The sequence below is a fragment of the Xyrauchen texanus genome, chromosome 6 (genome assembly GCF_025860055.1).
Source record: "Xyrauchen texanus isolate HMW12.3.18 chromosome 6, RBS_HiC_50CHRs, whole genome shotgun sequence".
Taxonomy (NCBI): Eukaryota; Metazoa; Chordata; class Actinopteri; order Cypriniformes; family Catostomidae; genus Xyrauchen; species Xyrauchen texanus.
In genome coordinates, this window is record NC_068281.1 from 21,542,341 (window position 1) to 21,564,140 (window position 21,800).

Below are 21,800 nucleotides of genomic sequence, written 5' to 3' on the forward strand. Positions count from 1 at the left end.
GACTCCTTGTTACTTGTCAATAAGAAGTCAAGTCAAGTGTTTTTTATTGTCGTTTCAACCATATACAGTTAGTACAGTACACAGCGAAACGAGACAACATTCCTCCAGGACCATGGTGCTACATAAAAACAACATAGGACAAACACAGGACCACATTAGACTACACAACTAAATAAAATACCTATATAAAATAACTATATATATCTATATATAGTGCACGTGCAAACATGTGCAAAAAGTATGGGACAGAACAAGAAATTTCTGACAATGAACAGGAGACAGTGCAGCGCCGACCAGTACACAGTAGTGCAAAAAGATGACCGTTTCTAAAAACGTAAACATAACATACTATAGATAGTGTTCTATGCACATAGCAGTTATTGAGGTAGCAGACAGTTATAAAGTGACAGTAATTAAAGTGCAACTCAGGACACGTGTGTGTGTGTGTGTGTGTGTGTGTGTGTGTGTGTGTGTGTGTGTGTGTGTGTGTGTGTGTGTGTGTGTGTGTGTCAAACCAGTCTCTGAGTGAGTTGGTGGCTGGGGGAACAAGCTGTTACACAGTCTGGCCGTGAGAGCCCGAATTCTTCGGTACCTCTTGCCAGACGGCAGGAGGGTAAAGAGTTTGTGTGAGGGGTGTGTGGGGTCGTCTACAATGCTGGTTGCTTTGCGGATACAGTGTTTTTTGTAAATGTCTTTGATTGAGGGAAGATAGACCCCGATGATCTTCTCAGCTGTCCTCACTATCCTCTGCAGGGCTTTGCAGTCCGAAACGGTGCAAGTCCCAAACCAGGCAGTGATGCAGCTGCTCAGGATGCTCTCAATAGTCCCTCTATAGAATGTAGTGAGGATGGGGGGTGGGAGATGTGCTTTCCTCAGCCTTCGAAGAAAGTAGGGATGCTGCTGGGCTTTCTTGGTGATAGAGCTGGTGTTGAGGGACCAGGTGAGGTTCTCCGCCAGGTGAACACCAAGGAATTTGGTGCTCTTGACGATCTCCACAGAGGAGCCGTCGATGTTCAGCGGAGAGTGTTCACCTTGTGCTCTCCTAAAGTCAACAACCATCTCTTTTGTTTTGTCGACATTCAGGGACAGGTTGTTGGCTCTACACCAGTCCATTAGCCGCTGCACCTCCTCTCTGTATGCTGACTCGTCGTTCTTGCTGATGAGACCCACCACGGTCGTGTCATCTGCGAACTTGACGATGTGGTTCAAGCTGTGCATTGCTGCACAGTCGTGAGTCAGCAGAGTGAACAGCAGTGGACTGAGCACACAGCCCTGGGGGGGCCCCAGTGCTCAGTGTGGTGGTGGTGGAGATGCTGTTCCCGATCTGGACTGACTGAGGTCTCCCAGTCAGGAAGTCCAGGATCCAGTTGCAGAGGGGGGTGTCCAGGCCCAGCAGGTTGAGCTTTCCAATCAGGTGCTGGGGAATGATTGTGTTGAATGCTGAGCTGAAATCTATGAACAGCATTTGAATGTATGAGTCCTTATTGTATAGGTTGGTGAGGGCCAGATGGAGGTTTGTGGCGATGGCGTCGTCCGTTGAACGGTTTGGACGATACGCAAACTGCAGTGGGTCTAGTGAGGGGGGCTGGGTCTTAATGTATCTCATGACGAGCCTCTCGAAGCACTTCATGTTCTTATGGCTGCCTTATCGCCTGCTCTGAAGGCGGAGTCTCGGGTCCTCAGCAGCGTCCGCACCTCCGCAGTCATCCACGGCATCTGGTTGGAGCGTGTGGTGATGGTCTTGGAGAAAGTGACATCATCAATACACTTGCTGATGTAGCTGGTCACTGATGCTGTGTATTCCTCCAAGTTGGTAGACTCGCCATATATTGCAGCCTCCCTGAACATGTGCCAGTCAGTACACTCAAAACAGTCCTGAAGAGCAGAGATGGCTCCTGCTGGCCAGGTTTTCACTTGCTTCTGAAGCAGTTTTGTGCATCTGAGTAGCCGAAGTGGGGGTGGGGCTCGCCCGGGACGCGCCTGTGATGTTTGTGTAAAATAGATCAAGTGCATTCGCCCCTCTCGTTGCAAAGTTCACATACTGATGGAATTTAGGGAGCACTGTCTTGAGATTAACATGGTTGAAATCTCCGGCGACAATAAACAGTTTGTCGGGGTGAGCATTCTGCAGTTCGCTCATAGCCCCATACAGTTCACAGAGCGCTTCCTAGGGTTAGCGCTGGGAGGAATGTAAACTCTGGTTATGCAAACAGTGGTGAATTCCCATGGTAAATAAAAGGGTCTGCATCTAACAGTTACAAGCTCCAACAGCGATGAACAATAGAGACTAGCATAGAGTTCTTGCACCATTCCGTGTTGATGTAAACACACAAGCCACCACCACGAGTCTTACCGCAGAGAGCTGTATTTCTGTCGGCACGAAACGAGGCGAGCCCATCTAGCTGAATGGCGGCATCCGGAACTCTGTCGCTGAGCCACGCCTCCGTGAAAACAAAGACACAGCAGTCTCTAAACTCACGCTGCGTAGCCTGCTGGAGTTGGATATAGTCCAGTTTATTGTCCAGGGAGCAAACATTTGAGAGCAGGATAGACGGGAGAGCCGGCCGTCTAGGGTTTGTTTTTAGCCTAGCATGGACCCCCGCCCTCTTGCCGTGCTTCCGCTTTCTCGCACACCGCTTACGATGTCCTCTTCCCCGGCTACCGGCATCAGGCGATGCCGAGGTCTGGAGGCCTGGTCTCCGCAGCAAGCCGAGTATGCGTAGCGCCTCCTGCAGGTCATCATGCAGCTTGTTTTTTGTATGAGTCTCATATTTCAGTAGTGTCTGGCGATGGTAGACACGAACACCGGTTGCTTCGATGTCCATGTGCTGCATAAGTCAGGCTTTTTTAACAAAAATAGCACCATTTTGGATCCGGAGTGGCCGCTGCATGCTACCGCACCGCCATCTTGGATCTTCTCCAGTAGAAGATCCAGTAGAAGATCCAGTAGCCAAGGTTAGCTTTTTGCACCTGAGATCTATTGCTAAAATAATAAAAAAAAATGTCTTTCTCACAAAGACTTGGAAATTGTGATCCACTCACTTATTACATCAAGGTTAGACTATTATATCTCATTGTACATTGGTCTCTTCCAAATTGCCACCTGCAGCTAGCTCAAAACATGGCAGCTAATATGCTTTTAACAGGGTCAAGAAAGAGGGAACACATTTCCCCATTATAGCATCTCTACACCGGCTTCCTGAGAAATTCAGGGTCAGTTTTAAAATGTGAATTTTTTGACTACAAGACACTATCTGGTCTCACACCCCAATATATCAGTGACCTTCTCCTCCCTTACTCTCCTACCAGAGCGTTCCTCGTTGCCGCTCTAGATCTAAGGGTGATCGTGCCTTTTCTGTGATAGGTTCTAATCTATGGAATAGTCTCCCTTAGCATGTGAGGTCACCTTCATCAAAAGACAGACTATTCTAATCTATGGAATAGTCTCCCTTTGCATGTGAGGTCACCTTCATCAAAAGACATTTTTAAATCTTCTTTTAAAGCAATCTATAGTCAGCATGCCACTATGGCAATATAAATGCATACAGGGTGATCTGAAAGACCTGATCAACCAGCCAGGGTTTATTTTAAAATCATGACCGGCTAACTGTAGATTGTCCCTTACATTACATAACCAAATAGCATAAGGATCTTTTAAAATTCATTATATTTTTTGACCGGTTATAATTACTTAAATTCGCAGGGGTTATTTCAAGTAAATAATGTAGGACATAGTGACTATAGCTGATAAAAACATTTGGGAACCCATGGTGTAGCTGCATGCTAATTTCTGTCAGTTCATGGTTCAGTCCTGATTGTGATGTGGCTAGAATTACAACATCTAGTGTTCATACCAATAAGAGCTGTTGACAACACAGTAATGAAACTTTGAGATAAAAATTATTTGAGGACACCCATACTGACCTCATACAATATTCACAGTTCATATTGTTAGCCTAATGTATTCAGTGCTCTTTTTTTTTTAGATAAGACTACAAAAACTCAAGATGAACGCAGATACTGTTGTTTATGTGTAAATATAGGCAGTGTATTCTTCACCCCTGGTTCAGAAATTATTTGGTTTATGTTATTGTGTGCAGGTGTGCTGTGGAACTTGTCCTCATGCGATGCTCTGAAGATGCCCATAATTCAGGATGCTCTTGCAGTGCTGACCAACACAGTCATTATTCCTCACTCAGGCTGGGACACCTCCCCCCACCAGGACGACCGCAAGCTGCACATGCATTCCTCACAGGTGCTCCGCAATGCAACTGGTTGCCTCAGGTACTGCACCCAATTAATGTCCATTTCAGTTTTGAATGCATGACCAATACAGGCAATGCACCACAAAATGGTACAAAATTAAAGAACTTTAGTTCTTAAGGGGAAATTTAACCCAAATAATGACTGTCTCAGTCACCATTTGCTTTCATTGTATCTTTTTTTCCATACAATGAAAGTGAATAGTGACTGAGACATCTCATCTGAATGACATGAGGGTGAGTAAATTATGTTTTTTTTTATTATTATTGTAAGAATTATGCAAATATTATGTTAATACCTCAGAGTTTTCTTCTTTCAAAACAGAGTGAGACGTGATAGACTCTCCTCTATGATGAAATTGTTCGCCTTCAGAAATGTCACAGTATATTGGGGTCTCAGTGGGCAATAACACACTCCTGGATAATGTCTCTTTGTTTGTGTGTGTGTGAACCAAACACATTTGTGAATTAACTTTGAGGCTGTTCCAGGACTCCTTCACTGATAAATTAACTTAATTGATTGGAATATATAGATTCAGATGCATTTAGTGAATTTGGTTGGTATCAGAGTGCTGTGCATAAAACCATTTTGTCATGAGAGAGCAGCTCATTCTAGTACGTATTATGTAGTCTGTCCACTTGGTTGGATTCATCAAAAAGATGCAATATTTCTGTAACATTGTTGATTGCGGACCTGGCATGAAAACTGCCATTGTGTCAAATGTTTAGGGACCAGGGCAGCCCACTGAGGTCTAAAAAGCCTGTCTGATTTATTAGACTGATGCATGTTGAGAGCCATTTTTACCCATGTGATGGACTGTATGTTGATGCATCACCTATAGTCTTCAAATTACATGATTTCTTTCTTAGTACATAGTTCGTCCATATGTACTTTACACTACCATTTAAAAGATTTTTATGTTTTTGAAAGATCTTTTTATTATTATTCAACAAAACAAAGATTTATTAATTAGAATAAAAATTTTGATGTCAAAACTGGCATAAAAGAAACTACTTTTACTTACTTTTTGGAACCCTGTTCCATGCATGAGTGTGCACTACTGTCTTAAAAGCAAACTGGATCTAAGTAGGACAGAGAGATTAGTGGACGAACCAGAGTCATCAGAGTCTCTAGTCAGTTGGCAACTTCATTGAACAGTAAATTCCAAATATCAGTTTCATCTGCAACACTGAAGAGAGGGGCCTATACCATGAAGCTCATTGAACAAACCCAGGGTTATGGGATTGGTTTCGAGTTGACAAAACTAAACCAATCCAATCAGGCTTACCATGATGCTGCTCATGAATTTTCTCTGCCAACACAGGCTTTTGTCCTGAGTTTAAGATTGGTTCACATGCTCGTGCACAGGAATGAGTGGTGTTTCCAGCAAACAGCCAATCGCATTGGAGATTGATATTCAGATACACTTCTTGGGAGATTTACCTCTCCACTAAGAGCCGATCATTATGAAAATATGAAGAATTTTAATAGATTTTTACACAGCACAACAAGAGATTGTTATAAATATGAATATTGATTTTATACTGCAAAAGAGATTACCATGAAATCATGAAGAATTAAAACACATTTACAAAGCACAAAGGATTACTGTACAATTATGAAGAAATTAAAGACATTTACACAGCAAGAATAAACACAGCGGCTGCTGGGAGAGCTCAAGAGGACTGCTGGAAATAAATTCTGAATGTGATAAGAAATGTATAACAGCCGATGTATCAATGTGTAAGTAAATATTTTAGGTCCTCAACAAGAACACATTCATTTAAATTGAAATCTTATTTTATTTAATGAATACAGGCTACTATTGAATAATTAAAAATTGAGCACTCGGAATAGCCTACTTTTTAAAGAAGTATTTTGTGCAGTGCTCATATTAAACTTATTTTGAAATATACTGAAATACTGTGTTCATCTCTAGTCCATGAAAGAAGTGGTTTGGGAAGCATTCATCTCTTTCTATAGCCATCTTGTGGAGATATTAAGCTTTTAATATTTTAAAATTGATCACTATTGGTAGGCATTATATCAATCCATCATACTAGCTGTTTTATTGATAGCTTAATATTATATTCTGTTTATATTTCAATAGATATTTTATGTCTAAAGTACATAAATTAATAAAATAATATTTAGACTCTAAAATAAATAATTTATCAGGAAGAGTCGATTTTGTGGATTTGTAAGATTTGTTTTCTGTAAAGTACACTTTAAGAGACACAGGGAGTGACTTCATTGCATTGCATCACTTTACTCACAGCACGTTGGTTAAATATCTGTTAGCCTCTGCTACCCAGGACAAAACCTGGGTAGCAGATGGAGTGGTGGTGGTGTAGTGGTCTAAAGCACATAACTGGTAAACTGGTAATCAGAAAGTTGCTGGTTCGATCCCCACAGCCACCACCATTGTGTCCTTGAGCAAGGCACTTAACTCCAGGTCGCTCCGGGGGGATTGTCCCTGTAATAAGGGCTCTGTAAGTCGCTTTGGATAAAAGCGTCTGCCAAATGCATAAATGTAAATGTAAAACCTGCCATGGAGCAGGATAACTGTGTAACATAAGTTACTATGGTGATGAAAACCGGTAATGTCAGACCCACTTTCATATACCTAAAACCCTGGGATGACGCAAACTAAACAAGCCAACAACAAAACTGCCAGCTAACAAAACTGCTTCATGGCACAGGCCCCAGGATTCTGTCCTTCTAGACTGTGTTTCAAAGAAAAAGCTGCAATTGAAACTGGCAAATAATCAGAAGAGGTTCAAGTTAGCAAAGAACATATGAACATCGGAATAATCAATATCAATTTCTTAGAAAAACTAAAATGTTATAGTGATTCCAAGCTTTTGAACACTTGTGTATATTTGCACATGTTTGTGCAGTTGCCATTATGACATCTTAATAACAGATATATTTTCCAGTGGCTTTCCTATCATTGTTTACGCAAACAAAATGCGTGTAGTTATTTCAACGCTAAAGCTATTAGGAGCTCCCTGGCAACATGAAAAAATCTGCAGGCACTTTTTGAGACTATAAACCTTTTCTTTAAACCTCAGCTTGTCATTAACAGCAGTTTACATTTATAGCACATACTGCATGTTTCATCAAGAGCTTGACTTCTGCTCTGCACACCAGTGTTCAGGTCTGAAGCAGCAGGATTGTAGAAAGTGCTGAGTCACTTTCGCTCTTGGATGGCTGGACTAAGCTCCCTATGCCAAGTGTGATAATTAATCCTCTTCATATAAGGCTAAGAAACTACAAGTCTGATTGAATATTTAATGGTTGGACACTGTTGCCACAGCACCTGCAGCTGCCTGGGATGCAAGAGACACACAGATCTCTTAGAAGCCTCTTGGAGAGAGAGAAGACAAAATGTGGTCTTTGATTTGCTCACAGGCACCTTTCAATAAAGAAGGTTCTTCTCAGATCATACTTGTCAGATCTTCTGAATATCCAATGCTTATGATTTGAGGCTTCTTACTGGTGATTCTTAAAGCTGTATGTCATTTTTCAATGGTAATATAATGTTCCTATCCCCTACAAATATAAGTAAGCCATTCATATGTTGACATTCCAAAGAGTGTGAATAGTATGTTTACATGCACAGTTATGATGGAACTAATGTGGGTTTCAGAATCATACAATTTCAGTTGACCTAAAGCAGGATTCCATAATAGGCGGCCCATATGTGGCCCATGCTAAAGGCCTGGTCTGCGCTAAAGGTTTGTTATGCAGCATGCTATCGAGGGAAGCCCAGTTTAATTGTGCATGTGATCCGCTCTGCGCTATCCTGTTACAAGAGCTTGCATAATGAGGGGAGCCCAGTTGATGCTCACGCACCTGCATGCTCCAGTACACAGTAATAGGATAAAGAGCACATCATTTGCAAGAGAGATTCTCTGTGGATCACGCACAATGCAAGTGATACCAGTCTTCAATTACTCCACGCACATCCGCATATCACATGAGAAGCTCATGTAGTGCTTATTGATCTTAGTTTTGGTGCTTGATATCCTAAAATTTCACTTCGGCAGCCGGCGAAAAATTTTCATTTAAGGAAAAACGCTGTAAATAGAATAGTGTACATTAAGAATAACATGTATAGTATAGTAAAATATGATGCAATGCATTATATTAAAAATAATATATAAGAAAACACTGGTTCACAGTCATTATTGAAATGACTGCAATATTTTGTTATATTATCCTTAAGAACAATAACAATATTAATGCTAATATGTCTAATAATTGAATTTGCAATTAAGGAAAATGCATGGAGATGAGCAAGAACAGTTGACTCACATGGAGGACAAAGGGGTCCAAATTGTTCAACAGGCAAATTTGTGTAGTTTTGTGTGTCTGTATACAAACAAAATGTTCATAATTGTTTGAATAAATAAAACAGGCTTCTAACTCTGAATACAATATGATTATATGACTCTTTTAAATGACTGTGACTGTGTTTTATTTACATTGTTTTACAATTTTAGTTGTATTGCAGTGTTATTTTATGTAAAGTTATTGCTGATTTGAAAGGAGGTGTGGCCTAGTGGCTAGCACAACTGCTCCAACATGTTGAGCCATGGTGCTTATATGGGTGATGCAAGTTCAAACCTGGCTTGTGTCACTTGCTGACCATGTTCCCCTTTTCTCTGCAAAGTTTTCTATCCTATCTCTATTGTCTGTACCATCAATAAAATGGCAAAAAAAAATGACTACTCATTTTGCACTTGCAAAATCTATGAAAAGCTCATTGATGTTGAAGGCCACCTGCCTTTTAGTTGATTTTGTATTGACTTGAAAGTGTGATCAATGGGACATGTGTCGATAGCACAAAATGCGTGACATTGTGTTCTTTGTGTGTATATGTGTTTCCTGTAGGAATGTGAGCTCAGCTGGAGAAGAGGCCCGCCGAAGGATGAGAGAGTGTGAGGGGCTGACTGACGCTCTGCTCTATGTCATACAGACAGCCCTGGGCACCAGTGATATCGACAGCAAGGTTTGACCTTTTCTCTCTCTCTCTCTCTCTCTCTCTCTCTGCCTTTCTACCAAGGTGTATACATTCGATGGAGAGCCACAGAGAATCTAAGCAGGTTTTTATTTGTAGAGTTTTTGCTCCCCAAGCATTTTCAATACAGCACCAGAGCACTACACCTTGCTTAACCCCTCTCCACTGAGATAGAAGATACAATGCAGAATAGCCAAAAATATGTTTTTCTCCTCTGTGGGAAAAGCTGAAAAAACAGCCTTGATCAGTTGATTTGTATTTTTTCTTGTAGCACTGGCAGATTTGGAAAAACAAGTGAAGAAGATAAAAAAGAATGGCACTTTCATTTAAGATACATTCTCTGAAAACAACAATTTTGCATTTCAGGTATATTGACCTTATTTTTAGGATATTGAGAAATATTTACTGGAAGACTCATACTTGTTAGGAATATGATTTTTGTAGTGCACCTGCAACCAGCTTAACCTGTGCTAGCAACAGACCAGCATTGACATCTAAAAAGGTTAAGACCATCTTGGATTTTAAGCATTTCCAAAAAAAAAAATAAATAAAATCAGTAGGGATCCTTGTCATTGCATTAGACAGAAAATGTAGGATTTGTAGTCTCCTCCTCTAATTGTTTTTGCCACCAACATTGTTTTACAGAATAACTGCTTATAGCCCTGGTCGCCATTTAGCAACGTTTATGGTATTTACACAGATTAAATCATGCAGTGACACACCTCTGTATACCGAGTCCATGTTTTGTTTGATTTTTGGAGCTGTCTCTGTTACTAGCATAATACTTTGTGAGGGGAAAAAGACTGTCACAGTTTAATCCTTCTGAAAGCATTTACAAGATCAAAGTCATACTCTTTGTTTTTTCCTGCCTCACTGCTCATCACAATAGGATTAGTTTTCCAGCTCCTACTGGAGTCCGTCCAGAGGACTAATCTAACAGGAAACTATTAAGAGTTTAGAGCACAATAATGCAATGGCTTCACAAAGAGTTTAGATTGTCTCTCAAATAGTGAGAGAGAGCTCCTGAGCATCTGAGGTCTTGAGCAGACATGCACCCCTGAGCTCCTGCAAAACTACTGTTTATTGTGGGATTAACCTGGACTATCTTGGATATTTTCACAAGGAGATATTTATACAACCCTTCTCTCATCGACATCACTACCAGTTGGATTAATAGTCTTAATGTTTAACTTGGATTTTTTGGAATAATCTATCTGGAAAAGGACATCAGATGACTTGGGAAACAACTACCCTGCACTAGAAATAAACCAAAGGCCCAAATGGACTACCTGTTACCAGTTGCCAAAGTGAGTACCCTGCAAATAATTATCTGCAAGTGAGTACTTTAAAAACCACAACAAAAAAAGAGAGAAGTTTTACTGCTTAAAATATTTAAGAGTTATAATATAAAGACTTATTGGAGCTACCAATGCTTACCTGCTTGCCTGTAAACATGGCCTACATCTTGGAGTTGTGAAAAGAAAGGTGTGAAAGTGTCTGGGTCAAAAAAATAGATTAGCCAGACACAACCCTCAGCACAGGTGCTAATGGCTCATAACACTCTGCCCTCAAAACCTTCATGTGTGGAAGCCATTCCTCTGAACTACCCAAAAGAAGCTTCAAATGAAACTGCACAGAAAGTTTACAAAAACAAGAGACTGACAGAGAACCCAGAAACTTTGTTTGCAGACTTCCATAAGAATGGCAGCACCTGCTACCTGATCTTTTACACCAACAAGCCCCATGAATGGCAAAAGGCTATAATTTCACACTTCCCCTCTGCTGAAAGAAAAGTAATTGCGGGGGTTTCCAGTTAAAAAAAAAAAAATAGTAAGACATGACTATTATCAGTGTCTACATATACTGTACAAAACAACAGGGATAGTTGTGGTGAAAAACATCCATGGGCTATTTTAACAAAACGTCCTCAGGATCAAAGAAAGAGCACAGCAGGAGCCCACTACCAGTGACCAGCTCCTCACCACAGAGGAGTCAGACAGGATCCCTACTTCCACCTTCCCCCACAGACGAGCACCTAGAACACAGAGACCTCCCCAGCACTGAACAAACTAAAGACCCCCATTCAAACTGTTATTGCTCTGACATGAGGGATGGGTTCACAGTGTTTGAGGGGGAGCTGGTCCAGCTCAGATAGATCCATACCTCTCAACACAGCCCAAAGCATAGACCAGCACGGCAACAACCCTACAGTCAAGCACAGAGAGAGGTGGGAACAGTCCACACTACAATCTGAAGTGAGGGAACTCCGGCAAGAGAGGGAGAGCCTAAAGGTTCAGCTGGCAGCACTGGAATCCCAACTCTCACAGCAGACTGAAAGCCACTGGGCTCAGCTGACAGCTCTGAGGGAGGAGATGAGAGAATTGAGACACGAAACATTGTCCAACTGTGCTGGGTTCACCTCTCTAGAGGAATGAGTGAAGAAGGACATCCCCCAATCTGACCACAGTCCCCAGACCTCAGATTCACAACCCAGCCAAAACCCTTCAAACCTTTCCACTTGCTCAAAGCCAGTCCGTGAATCAGTTGGCCCCACAACACCCACAGAAGACACACCAAAATCCAATATCATTCTCTTAATAGACTCAAATGAGAAGTTTATAGATGAGAAAAAGCTCTTCCTCAAACACAAGGTGACCAAACTCTGCTGCCCAAACACCCACAGTGCCCTTAAACTGTTTAATGTGGACAAACTAGGGTCACCAAGCCACATAATAATTCACACTGGCACAAATGACCTGAGGGTGCAACAAGAGAGAGTGGCTACACCATAACAGAGGGTGATCGAAAAAGCAACAACCACTTTCCCAAGTGAAAATCACCATTTCCACACTGCTACAACAAAAGGATCTCCACCCAGACACAATTCAGTGGGTGAATGCAAACCTCTCTTGCACCTGTGCACTCAAACCTAATGTGCACCTGGAACATCACCCCACCCTGGACTACACATGTCTCTGACCATGTCCACCTGTGCAAAGTAACTGTTCCTGTCTTTGCCAAGATGCTAATAGATGTTGCCCTGAACTGGAACCCCAATACCATCCTCAGGAGTAACAGAGTAGGGAAGCACCCACCCAGACTGGTGAGGAAACACACAGGAATTACAGAAAGATGCCTAATACCACCGTTAAGAAATCAGTGCTCTCTTCCACCAAGGCAACCTTCAAAACCAGAGTGTCCTCTTCCAGCATCCCATCTGAGCCTGCTGTCAACTCTCCACACATTCCCCAGACATCAGAGCACAGCTTCTCCTGCCTACACCCTTCACCCAGCACATGCAGCAGGACTCTGGCAGCCTCAGCTGCCCAGTCAGTGAGCAGAATCCCCGCACCTGCACAAGCCCCAACATCTGCGCTGAGACATCTGTCAAATGCTCAACCTGATCTGCTCACACCTACTGTCCTAGTACAAAACATGCTACCAAAACTGAAACCATGGAAATCAAAGCATTTATCATAACATGTTGGAATATTCAAGGCTTGAGATCATCTGCCCTCGTACTCAAGAGCAAAAAGGAAGAAAAAAACTCAGACATCATCATCCTGCAGGTGACATGGAGCAGAGGTGAAGGACCCACTGGCTGTCCTACAGTCTACAGAGAACTCATAATCTCATCCATTGAACTGCCTGGAGTGACACAAGGAAGAGACTCAGGATGAATGCTTATTTAGGATAAGTAAAATTTTGCCAACTGAATCAAAATTGTTAAAACAGGCCAATGTTATACATGGATAGATATTAATAGGGCCATCATCTCAACAGAGAAGAACATCCTCCTGTGTGCAACTTGCATTCCTCCAGTAGAGACTCCCTACTTCCACAAAGACAGTTTTACCATTTTAGAAGAAGAGATAAATTACTTTCATCGGAGAGGGAATTAGCTGATAATCCGCTAACGACCAAGACGGACTTGGATCGCGTTTGGGAAAAGTCGGACGACCTTGAGAATTGCAACCGGCGAAACAACGTCTGAATTTTTGGAACTCCTGAAGACGAAGAAGGATGAGATATGGTGACATTTTCAGATCAGCTCTTCTGATAACATCAGGAATCTCATCAGTATCATGTGGTCATTGTCGAATGATCAGACTCTGATTGCTGCCATCTCACTTGACGCCGAAAAGGTGTTTGATATGGGATTATCTTTTTATGATTTTGGAAATATACAGGTTCGGGAACACTTTGGTTGGATTCATTTACTTTATAGACACCTGGTTGCGGCAGTACAAACAAATTGATTAATTTCAGATTATTTTACTCTGGACAGGGGCAACCAGGAGGGTTCCCCTCTTTCCCCATTATTGTTCTGTCTTGTCCTGGAACCAATATCAGCCGTGATAAGAAAGGAAGATGATTTTCCAAGGGTGGAGGTGGGAGGTATGGCGCATAAACTTTTGCTTTACACAGATTATATTTTATTGTTTGTCTTTGGCCCCACTAGATCTATGCCTTACCTCCACGGAATCAGGATACAAAGTCAATTGGTCTAAATCCAAAGCTTTGTGTCTGACAGCGTACTGCCCAGTAATGGCTTTTCTGCCGGGCGCCTTCCAGTGGCCTAAACAGGGTATTAAGTATTTTGGTATTTTATTCCCAGCAAATTTGTTTGATTTAGTTAGTTAATTTTGACCCCTTATTAAAAAGGTTTTTGAGCAATGTGGGTAGGTGGGCTTCATTACATTTATCTATGATTAGGAAGGTTAATGTTATTAAAATGAATTTATTTCAAAATTGAATACTGTCATTCAAAACTGTCCCCCTCTCTTATTTCAAGCAATTTGTCAGCATAGCATAGTAAGTGTCCCAGATTTAATTTCAATAGTTACATAGGCCAATTAACAAAGGTGGGCTAGGCCTACCCAAGATTTTGATTTATTATTATGCATTCGGTCTCAAACATTTGGCTAATTGGTCACTTCCACCTGAAAGAGCCCCTCCCTGGTTTTCTATTGAACAGGAAATTCTTGCCCCTATTTTTGCCTTTCTATCAAATTAACCGGAGAAGTTATGTCACACCCCGTTATCTCGCATTTGCACGCAGTATGGGCAAAAGTGTCCAGAGTGTTTTCATTTGGAAATTTGTTTAAATGATGCCTCGAGTATATGGATGGTTAAGTTCATATAGTATGATTCCATATTTTCTGCCATGTTTATTTCATCTGTGACTGGAATCAATAAAAAAAAGTTTTTGAATGAAGATGTGTGGATTAACCACTTATCCAATCTGTTTAGGAATGTAAACATAAATCATGATCAAAACACCATATATAAAAATCTTTGTGCTCTAGAATCAACCATCAAAGATTACCAAAACCCTTTAGATTCTCCAATTACATTAGCTGAACTATCCGATAAAATACTAAACCTTAAATCCCAAAAAGCATGTGGTATTGATGGCATTCTAAATAAAATGGTTAAATACGCAAATTCAAACTGGTCATTCTCAAACTTTTTTAATATAATCCTTAGTGCAGGTATATTTTCTAACATCTGGAACCAGGGCCTCATAACCCCTATTCATAAAAGTGGAGACAAATTCAACCTTTTTAACTACCACAGAATATGTGTAAATAGCAACCTAGGTAAACTATTTTGCAACATCCTAAACAACAAACTCCTCCACTTTCTCACTGACAGAAATGTCCTGAGCAAATGCCATATTGGCTTCCAACCTATCGCACATCAGACCATATTTACACTCTACATACTCTAATTGACAAGCTAGTCAACCAAAACAAAAGGAAAATCTTCTCATGCTTTGTTGACTTCAAAAAAGCTTTTGAATCAATTTGGCATAAGGGGCTTTTGCTTCAGTTGATCCATTGCAGCATCGGAGGAATAACATCATCAAATGAATGTACACTAAGAACACATTTGCTGTCAAAATTGGCAACAAACACACAGATTTTCTCCCTCAGAGTCGTGGAGTGAGACAGGACTGTAGCCTGAGCCCTATGCTATTCAATATATACATCAATGAACTGGCGAGAGCTCTAGAGCAGTCTCTGGCACCCAGTCGTACTCTACTAGACACTGTCTAATGCCTCCTGTATGCAGATGATCTAGTGCTGCTGTTGTCTACAAAAGAGATTCTACAGCAGCATCTAGACCTACTGCAAAATATTTTCAAAGCATAAGGCCCTGTCAGTTAACCCCAAAAAGATAAAATAACGATAATGATACCCAGTCACCAAGGGCAACACCATAACTTAAAATTAGACAACATGATCTTATAGAACATACTCAGAACTACACATACTTTGAAATAAACATCAGCAATACAGGAAACTTCAACAAGGCTGAGAACGACCTGAGAGACAAGGCACGAAGAGCTTTTTATGCTATTAAGAAAAATATCAACATTGATATCCCCATCAGAATCTGGCAAAAAATTATTAAATCTGTTATAGAACCCATCGCACTCTATAGATGTGAAGTCTGAGGCCCACTCACAAACCAAGAGTTCACCAAATGAGACAAACACCCAATAGAGACCCTGCAGGCAGAATTCTTCAAAAATATACAGCGAGTACAACAAAAAACTCCTAATAATGCATGCAGAGCAGAATTAGGACTGTACCTACTAATAATTAAAATAAATAAATAAAGAGCCATTAAATTCAGTGCCCACATAAAAAATAATGATACATTTACATATTTGGCAGATGCTTTTATCCAAAGCGACTTATAGTGCAGTTATTACAGGGACAATCCCCCCGGAGCAACCTGGAGTTAAGTGACTTGCTCAAGGACACAATGGTGGTGGTTGTGGGGATCAAACCAGTGACCTTCTGATTAACAGTTACTGTATGTGCTTTAGTCCACTATACCACCACCACTCGATACACAAACCCTTCACCACAAAGCCCTAAGATACTAAGAGCTGACATCAAAGAGAAACCCCCTTAGCAAGTCTTAGAGCTGACTTTACAATCTAAAACATATCCAGCTAAACCCCAGAACAAAACCCAAGCTAGACCAAATCAATTATTTAAACACAAAAATAAAAATCTCTAAAACATTGGACAGAAGCAACAGCTCAACAAAGTAAACAGGAATGCTATCTGTCCCTAAACAGAGAATATAAACTGGCAGAATATTTGAGCACAGTCACCAACCCTAAACTAAGAAATGTCCTGACCATGTACAGAGTGAACATAACCTCGACATAGAGATGGGCAGACATAGACAGGCCTGGTTACTTAAACAAGACAGACTGTGCTTGTGAAAAGTGAAAACAGAACTGCACCTTTTAACAACATGCCCTAGTTATGCACAAATTATGGATTACCCCCTCCCTATTTCACAACACATTACAAAGACTTGAATCGGATGCATCATAAGGACAAACTTTCATACCTACTTAGAGAAACCCCAGAAAGCTCAAACCTGGCTGCGAGATATGTCAAGTCCTGCCACGACAATAGGACAACCAGTGGAACAGGACTTCTACCAGACAAAAACCGAAACACTGTCCCACATGCATAAAATGGAAAACATAGCATAACAAACCTCTTTGATTTACACTTTTTACTATTCCTTTATTTTATTGTATTTTTACATAGTTTTCTTGAACTGCATGCATATGTGTGTAAATGTGTATGTATGTATATTTAATGTTACTATGCTTTGACAATGTAAAGCTTTTTATCATGCCAATAAAGCTATTTGAAACTTGAATCTAGAAATTTATTTTTTAGAGAGATGCTGTGTCAAATTCAAACTTCTGGATTACAAAAGATAATATTGTCTTGTCAAGCCAGTCTTTTTTTGCATTTGCAGTCAGATAGGGCCACAATAATTTCCATGTAAAATCATATATCAGTACTTTTGTCTTGTTTTCCAGTAAAAATATATAAACATCCTTAATACAAGATCAATTTACTTGAAGCAAATTTATGTAAGATATTAAGGCTTGTTTTGTTTAGAGAATACATCTTAAGTTTATTTTCTTGTTTCTTTTAAACATATTTCTAACGGGTGAAAACAGTTTACTACTGAGAAAGGAAAAATAAATGTAAAATATTCTCTGAGAACATTGCACACAATTTTGCCAAATCTATGCTGATTTAAAGGGATAGTTCACCAAAAAATGTAATTGCTCATAATTTACTACTCACCATCATGTCATCTAAGATGTGTATGACTTTCTTCCTTCTACTGAACACAAACATAGATTTTTTGAATAATTTCATCTTCATAGGTCTATACAATTAAGGTGAATGCTGGCTGGGCCTTTGAAGCTCCAAAAAGCAGATCAAGTCATCATAAACATAATCCATCAAACCATCAAAACCAGTGGTTAAATCACTGTTTTCTAAAGTGATCCAGTTGGTTTTGGGTGAGAACAGACACAAATTTAATTCCTTTTCTACTGTACATCTTGACAGCTTTCTCCTTGTTATCATGATTTCAAGCTCAGTTACACTTTCCATAGCGCCAACTAGCACTCTGCGTATGCATCAAGCATTAGGAAGTGTAATCAAGCTTAAAATCATGATTGTGCCTAGAGACTACAATGGCAAGATGTGCAGTGAAAAAGGAGTTATATTTTGGTCTGTCTTCACCCAATACCAACTGGATCGCTTCAGAAGACCACTTGAGTCTTACCGATTACCTTTATGCTGCATTTATGTACTTTGTGGAGATTGAAAGGCCTGGCCACCATTCTCTTGCACTGGATGGACCTACAGAGCTGAAATATTCTTGTTCTGCAGAAGAAAGTCATACACATCTGGGATGGCATGAGGGTGAGTAAATGATGAGAGAATTTTCAATTTTGGGGGTGAACTATCCCTTTAAGAATATTTAGGTGTTTTTACTGGAAAACGGCACAAAAATACTGTTTAAGAAAATCTGATGAAGAGTGTTTGCAGTAAACGCACTCTTTTGAAATATCCCTGTTATGAAGAGGAGGGCGTGGTTGGCCATGCACGGCTGGGGCTGAGTCACCTAATCAGCCAGGAGGGGGATAAAGACAAGCCGGGGACGCCAATTCGAGAGAGAGACACACGCTGCCGCTGTGTGTGTGTGTGTGTGTGTCTATGTGCTGTGTTCCAGTTAATTTATGTAATTAAAGTTATGTTGACTGTTCTGCCGGTTCCTGCCTCCTCCTTGCCCATCCTTTATCTGTTACAATCCCTAATCTAAAACTCTTTGTGCATAATGTTTGCCCCCTTCTAGACCATCGAGAACTGTGTGTGTATCCTGCGGAACCTGTCGTACAGGTTGGCGGCGGAGACATCACAGGGACAGCAGATGGGATCAGAGGAGCTGGATGGGGTTCTTTGCACCGATGCCAGCGGGAAGGATGCAGAGAGCTCCGGCTGCTGGGGAAAGAAGAAAAAGAAAAAGAAGAGCCACGATCAGGTGGGCTGGGTTTTTTTTTATCCCTGCAGCTGCTGGCAATTAGCATCACTTGCGGGTTGCCTGCATCGACACTCGTCCTCTTCCAGTGGATAATTGCATATTTTCCTGGCTGATTTCATTTAGTTTCTGAAAACAGATGAAGATAGGGGCATTGGGAGTGTTTGTTCTGCATTTGCATGGGATGAACAGAGAGGTAAAAGGTGGCATTACTTTATATTGTGGCTTTTAAATGGGTAAATTGTCTGGGAGTAATCTGTTCCTTAACAAAGATGTAAATGCACACCTGGCTGTGTGATGCTTGAGTGTGTCCTGCCTATTCAATTACTCCGCTTTTAGTGTGAGATATGAACGGTACCTTACAATATTTTTTTAAGGTACGAGTCCCCAATATCCCAGCATTTAAACAATGACAAAAATATGGTAATTTTTAAACATGGAACCATGGTAATACCACGAGTTCAAGCCCAAGTTTTCCTCTTCTCCCCATTATTTCATGTGACCCACCTTTCTCTGTCTCTGCGGTCAGTGGGATGGTGTTGGGCCTTTCCCAGACTCCAGTGACCCTCCTAAGGGACTGCAGATGCTGTGGCACCCATCCATAGTGAAACCGTACCTCACTCTGCTGTCTGAGTGCTCTAACCCGGACACACTGGAGGGAGCGGCTGGGGCTCTACAGAACCTGGCAGCAGGTAGCTGGAAGGTAGGCCCCACCTTAAAACCTGTGAGTAACCCTGCACTTTAAAAGCCATGAACCATCTAGACTGGCTCTGGCACTCAACACCATTATTATTGACACAAATATACATTTATGCAAGTTTTGTTCTGTTGTAGTTTGTTATGGGCATGCAATTCTTGTCATATACAAACAGGAAACTGATGTCTATCACGAACTGAGAGAAGTGAACTATAATGAGATCAAAGTGTCTATTGGGAGCACACAACCTGTGTTACAAGTTGAAAGCTTCACACTCACATCTTCAAATAAAAACATCTGAGAAAGAGCTTCTGTTTTATTTTCATTCTGAATTCTCATACAAAGTCTTGAAAGTGTAGGCCGTGACTGTCACATTTTTCAATGTTGCACTTTAAAAATTTCCATTATTCAAATGTTTTGCTAAAACTATTTAAAGACAAAACAAACAGTAATACAACAGAATAAAATTTTTTCCTTGCTGAAAAAAATATTTTCAACCTGCCTAAGATGGTTTGCTGGTCTTATCTGGTTTAAGCTGTTCCAGCTGGACTCCCAGCCTTGCCAACTGTCAGCTGGTTTAGCTGGTCTCCCCAGCCTGACCAGCTGACAAGTGCCCAAAACTCCTAAAAAAAACAAAAACAAAACAAAAAACAGACCAGCTGACACAGCAAACCAGCATAGAATGTTATTTTTATTCAGCAGGGTACATTTACTTTCAAGGTTGATACCAAATTCCCAGTTAAGACAATCTGTTATTTTTGTTCTGTTGATGAAATGATAATAATTTTTTTGGAGCTCCTGTGTGACTACTGCTTGTACACGTCTCTTGTGCCTGTAGTGGTCGGTGTATATTCGTGCAGCAGTACGAAAAGAGAAAGGATTGCCCATTCTGGTGGAGCTGCTGAGAATAGACAATGATCGGGTAGTGTGTGCTGTGGCCACAGCTCTCCGAAACATGGCCCTTGATGTCCGGAACAAGGAGCTCATTGGTAGGTTTGGGACATCGAAGTGTATTTGCCTCAAGCTAACATTTTCTCTTTGACTTCAGCAAATTTAAATGCCACAGTGGTATGTATGCTCTTAAATTAATTGTAAGGCAGAGGCCCTTTAAAGACCCATTTTCTTTGTGTGTATTTTAGTAACAGTAACTTTTTTTTAAACATATATTGCATTCTTAATTGAGGTGGGCTGGCATTGTTTGAAAGGCTGCTCACGACTCTAAGAGACTATTGATCTTTTTAATAGTTTGTGGATTCTGATGGGCTCCTGTGTCTCCATGGTAACCAGTCTCTCTTTCAGTCTGGTCTCAGCCCTGCGTGAGTTGAAAGATGTGTGAATCTTTTGAGGAATATAGGGTGAGCGGAACATCGTAAAACTGCACTAATGTCAAAGCAGCAACACCACTAGAATACTGATCCTGCCGGTTCATTTAAAAAGTCCATCATTTAATAAAATCAACGATGAAACGTACAAAATGTCAAGCGCTTATGGGAACCGTTCTTTCATGTAATTTCAATGCATACAAGTTGAAAGCAGTTTTGTAGCACAGCTGTTATGGAGTGAATTCACCCCAGTGGGAACAAGCATTTATATTAGATTAGATTCAACTTATTGTCATTGTGCAGAGCCAGTGAAAAACAGTTAGCATCTAACCAGAAGATCAAATGGCATTATAATATTATGGTGCAATTGCAAATGTTATGAGATACAGATGGTAAGTGACACCAGGTTTAAATAATTTTATTATTCTCTTACCCACATGTGACATTTTCCAAACCTATTACTTTCGTCTACGAAACACAAAAGTTGATGTTTGGCACAATGTTAGCCTCAGCCACCACTTTCATTCTTTCATTCTTTCCATCATTTTCATTTAATCTTTTTTCCAATCAACTCCAAAGAATGGTGATTGAAGCTAACATCTCCTGAAGGAGATACTGTCTGAACAGTTTAACATATCTACTTAAAGGCATAGCTCATCCAAAAATGTAAATTCTCTCATCATTTACTCACCTTCATGCCATCCAAGATGTGTTTGACTTTCTTTCTTCTGCTGAACACAAATTAAGATTGTTAGAAGAATATCTCAGCTCTGTAGGTCTTCACAATTCAAATGAATGAGTACAAAAATCTTGAAGCTCCAAAAGCACATAAAGGCACCATAAAGTCTCCAGTGTTTAAATATATCTCTTCAGAAGTGATATGATAGGTGTGGGTGATAAACAGATCAGTATTTTTTACTGTAAATTTCCACTTTTACTTTCACATTCTTCTTTTGTTTTTGGCAATTTACATTCTTCATGCATATCACCCCCTACTGGGTAGGGAGAAGAACTTATAGTTTATCATTTATAGGCCTGAGGGTGATTTAAATGATGAGACTTAAGTCATGACTTAAATCTGGTCTCTTAGACTATGATCTGTCCT

At 40.6% G+C, this 21,800-nt stretch overlaps 1 protein-coding gene across 1 annotated transcript in view; it reads left to right on the top strand.

Moving 5' to 3' along the window:
• Positions 1-21,800, top strand: part of LOC127645541 (catenin delta-2-like) — a 148,905-nt gene that overhangs the window by 109,292 nt on the left and 17,813 nt on the right. Inside the window, exons 12-16 of the mRNA XM_052129194.1 lie at positions 4,101-4,284; positions 9,163-9,280; positions 18,494-18,679; positions 19,206-19,379; positions 20,212-20,362. Coding sequence (XP_051985154.1) covers positions 4,101-4,284; positions 9,163-9,280; positions 18,494-18,679; positions 19,206-19,379; positions 20,212-20,362 — 813 coding nt within the window. The remainder of the gene's footprint in view (positions 1-4,100; positions 4,285-9,162; positions 9,281-18,493; positions 18,680-19,205; positions 19,380-20,211; positions 20,363-21,800) is intronic.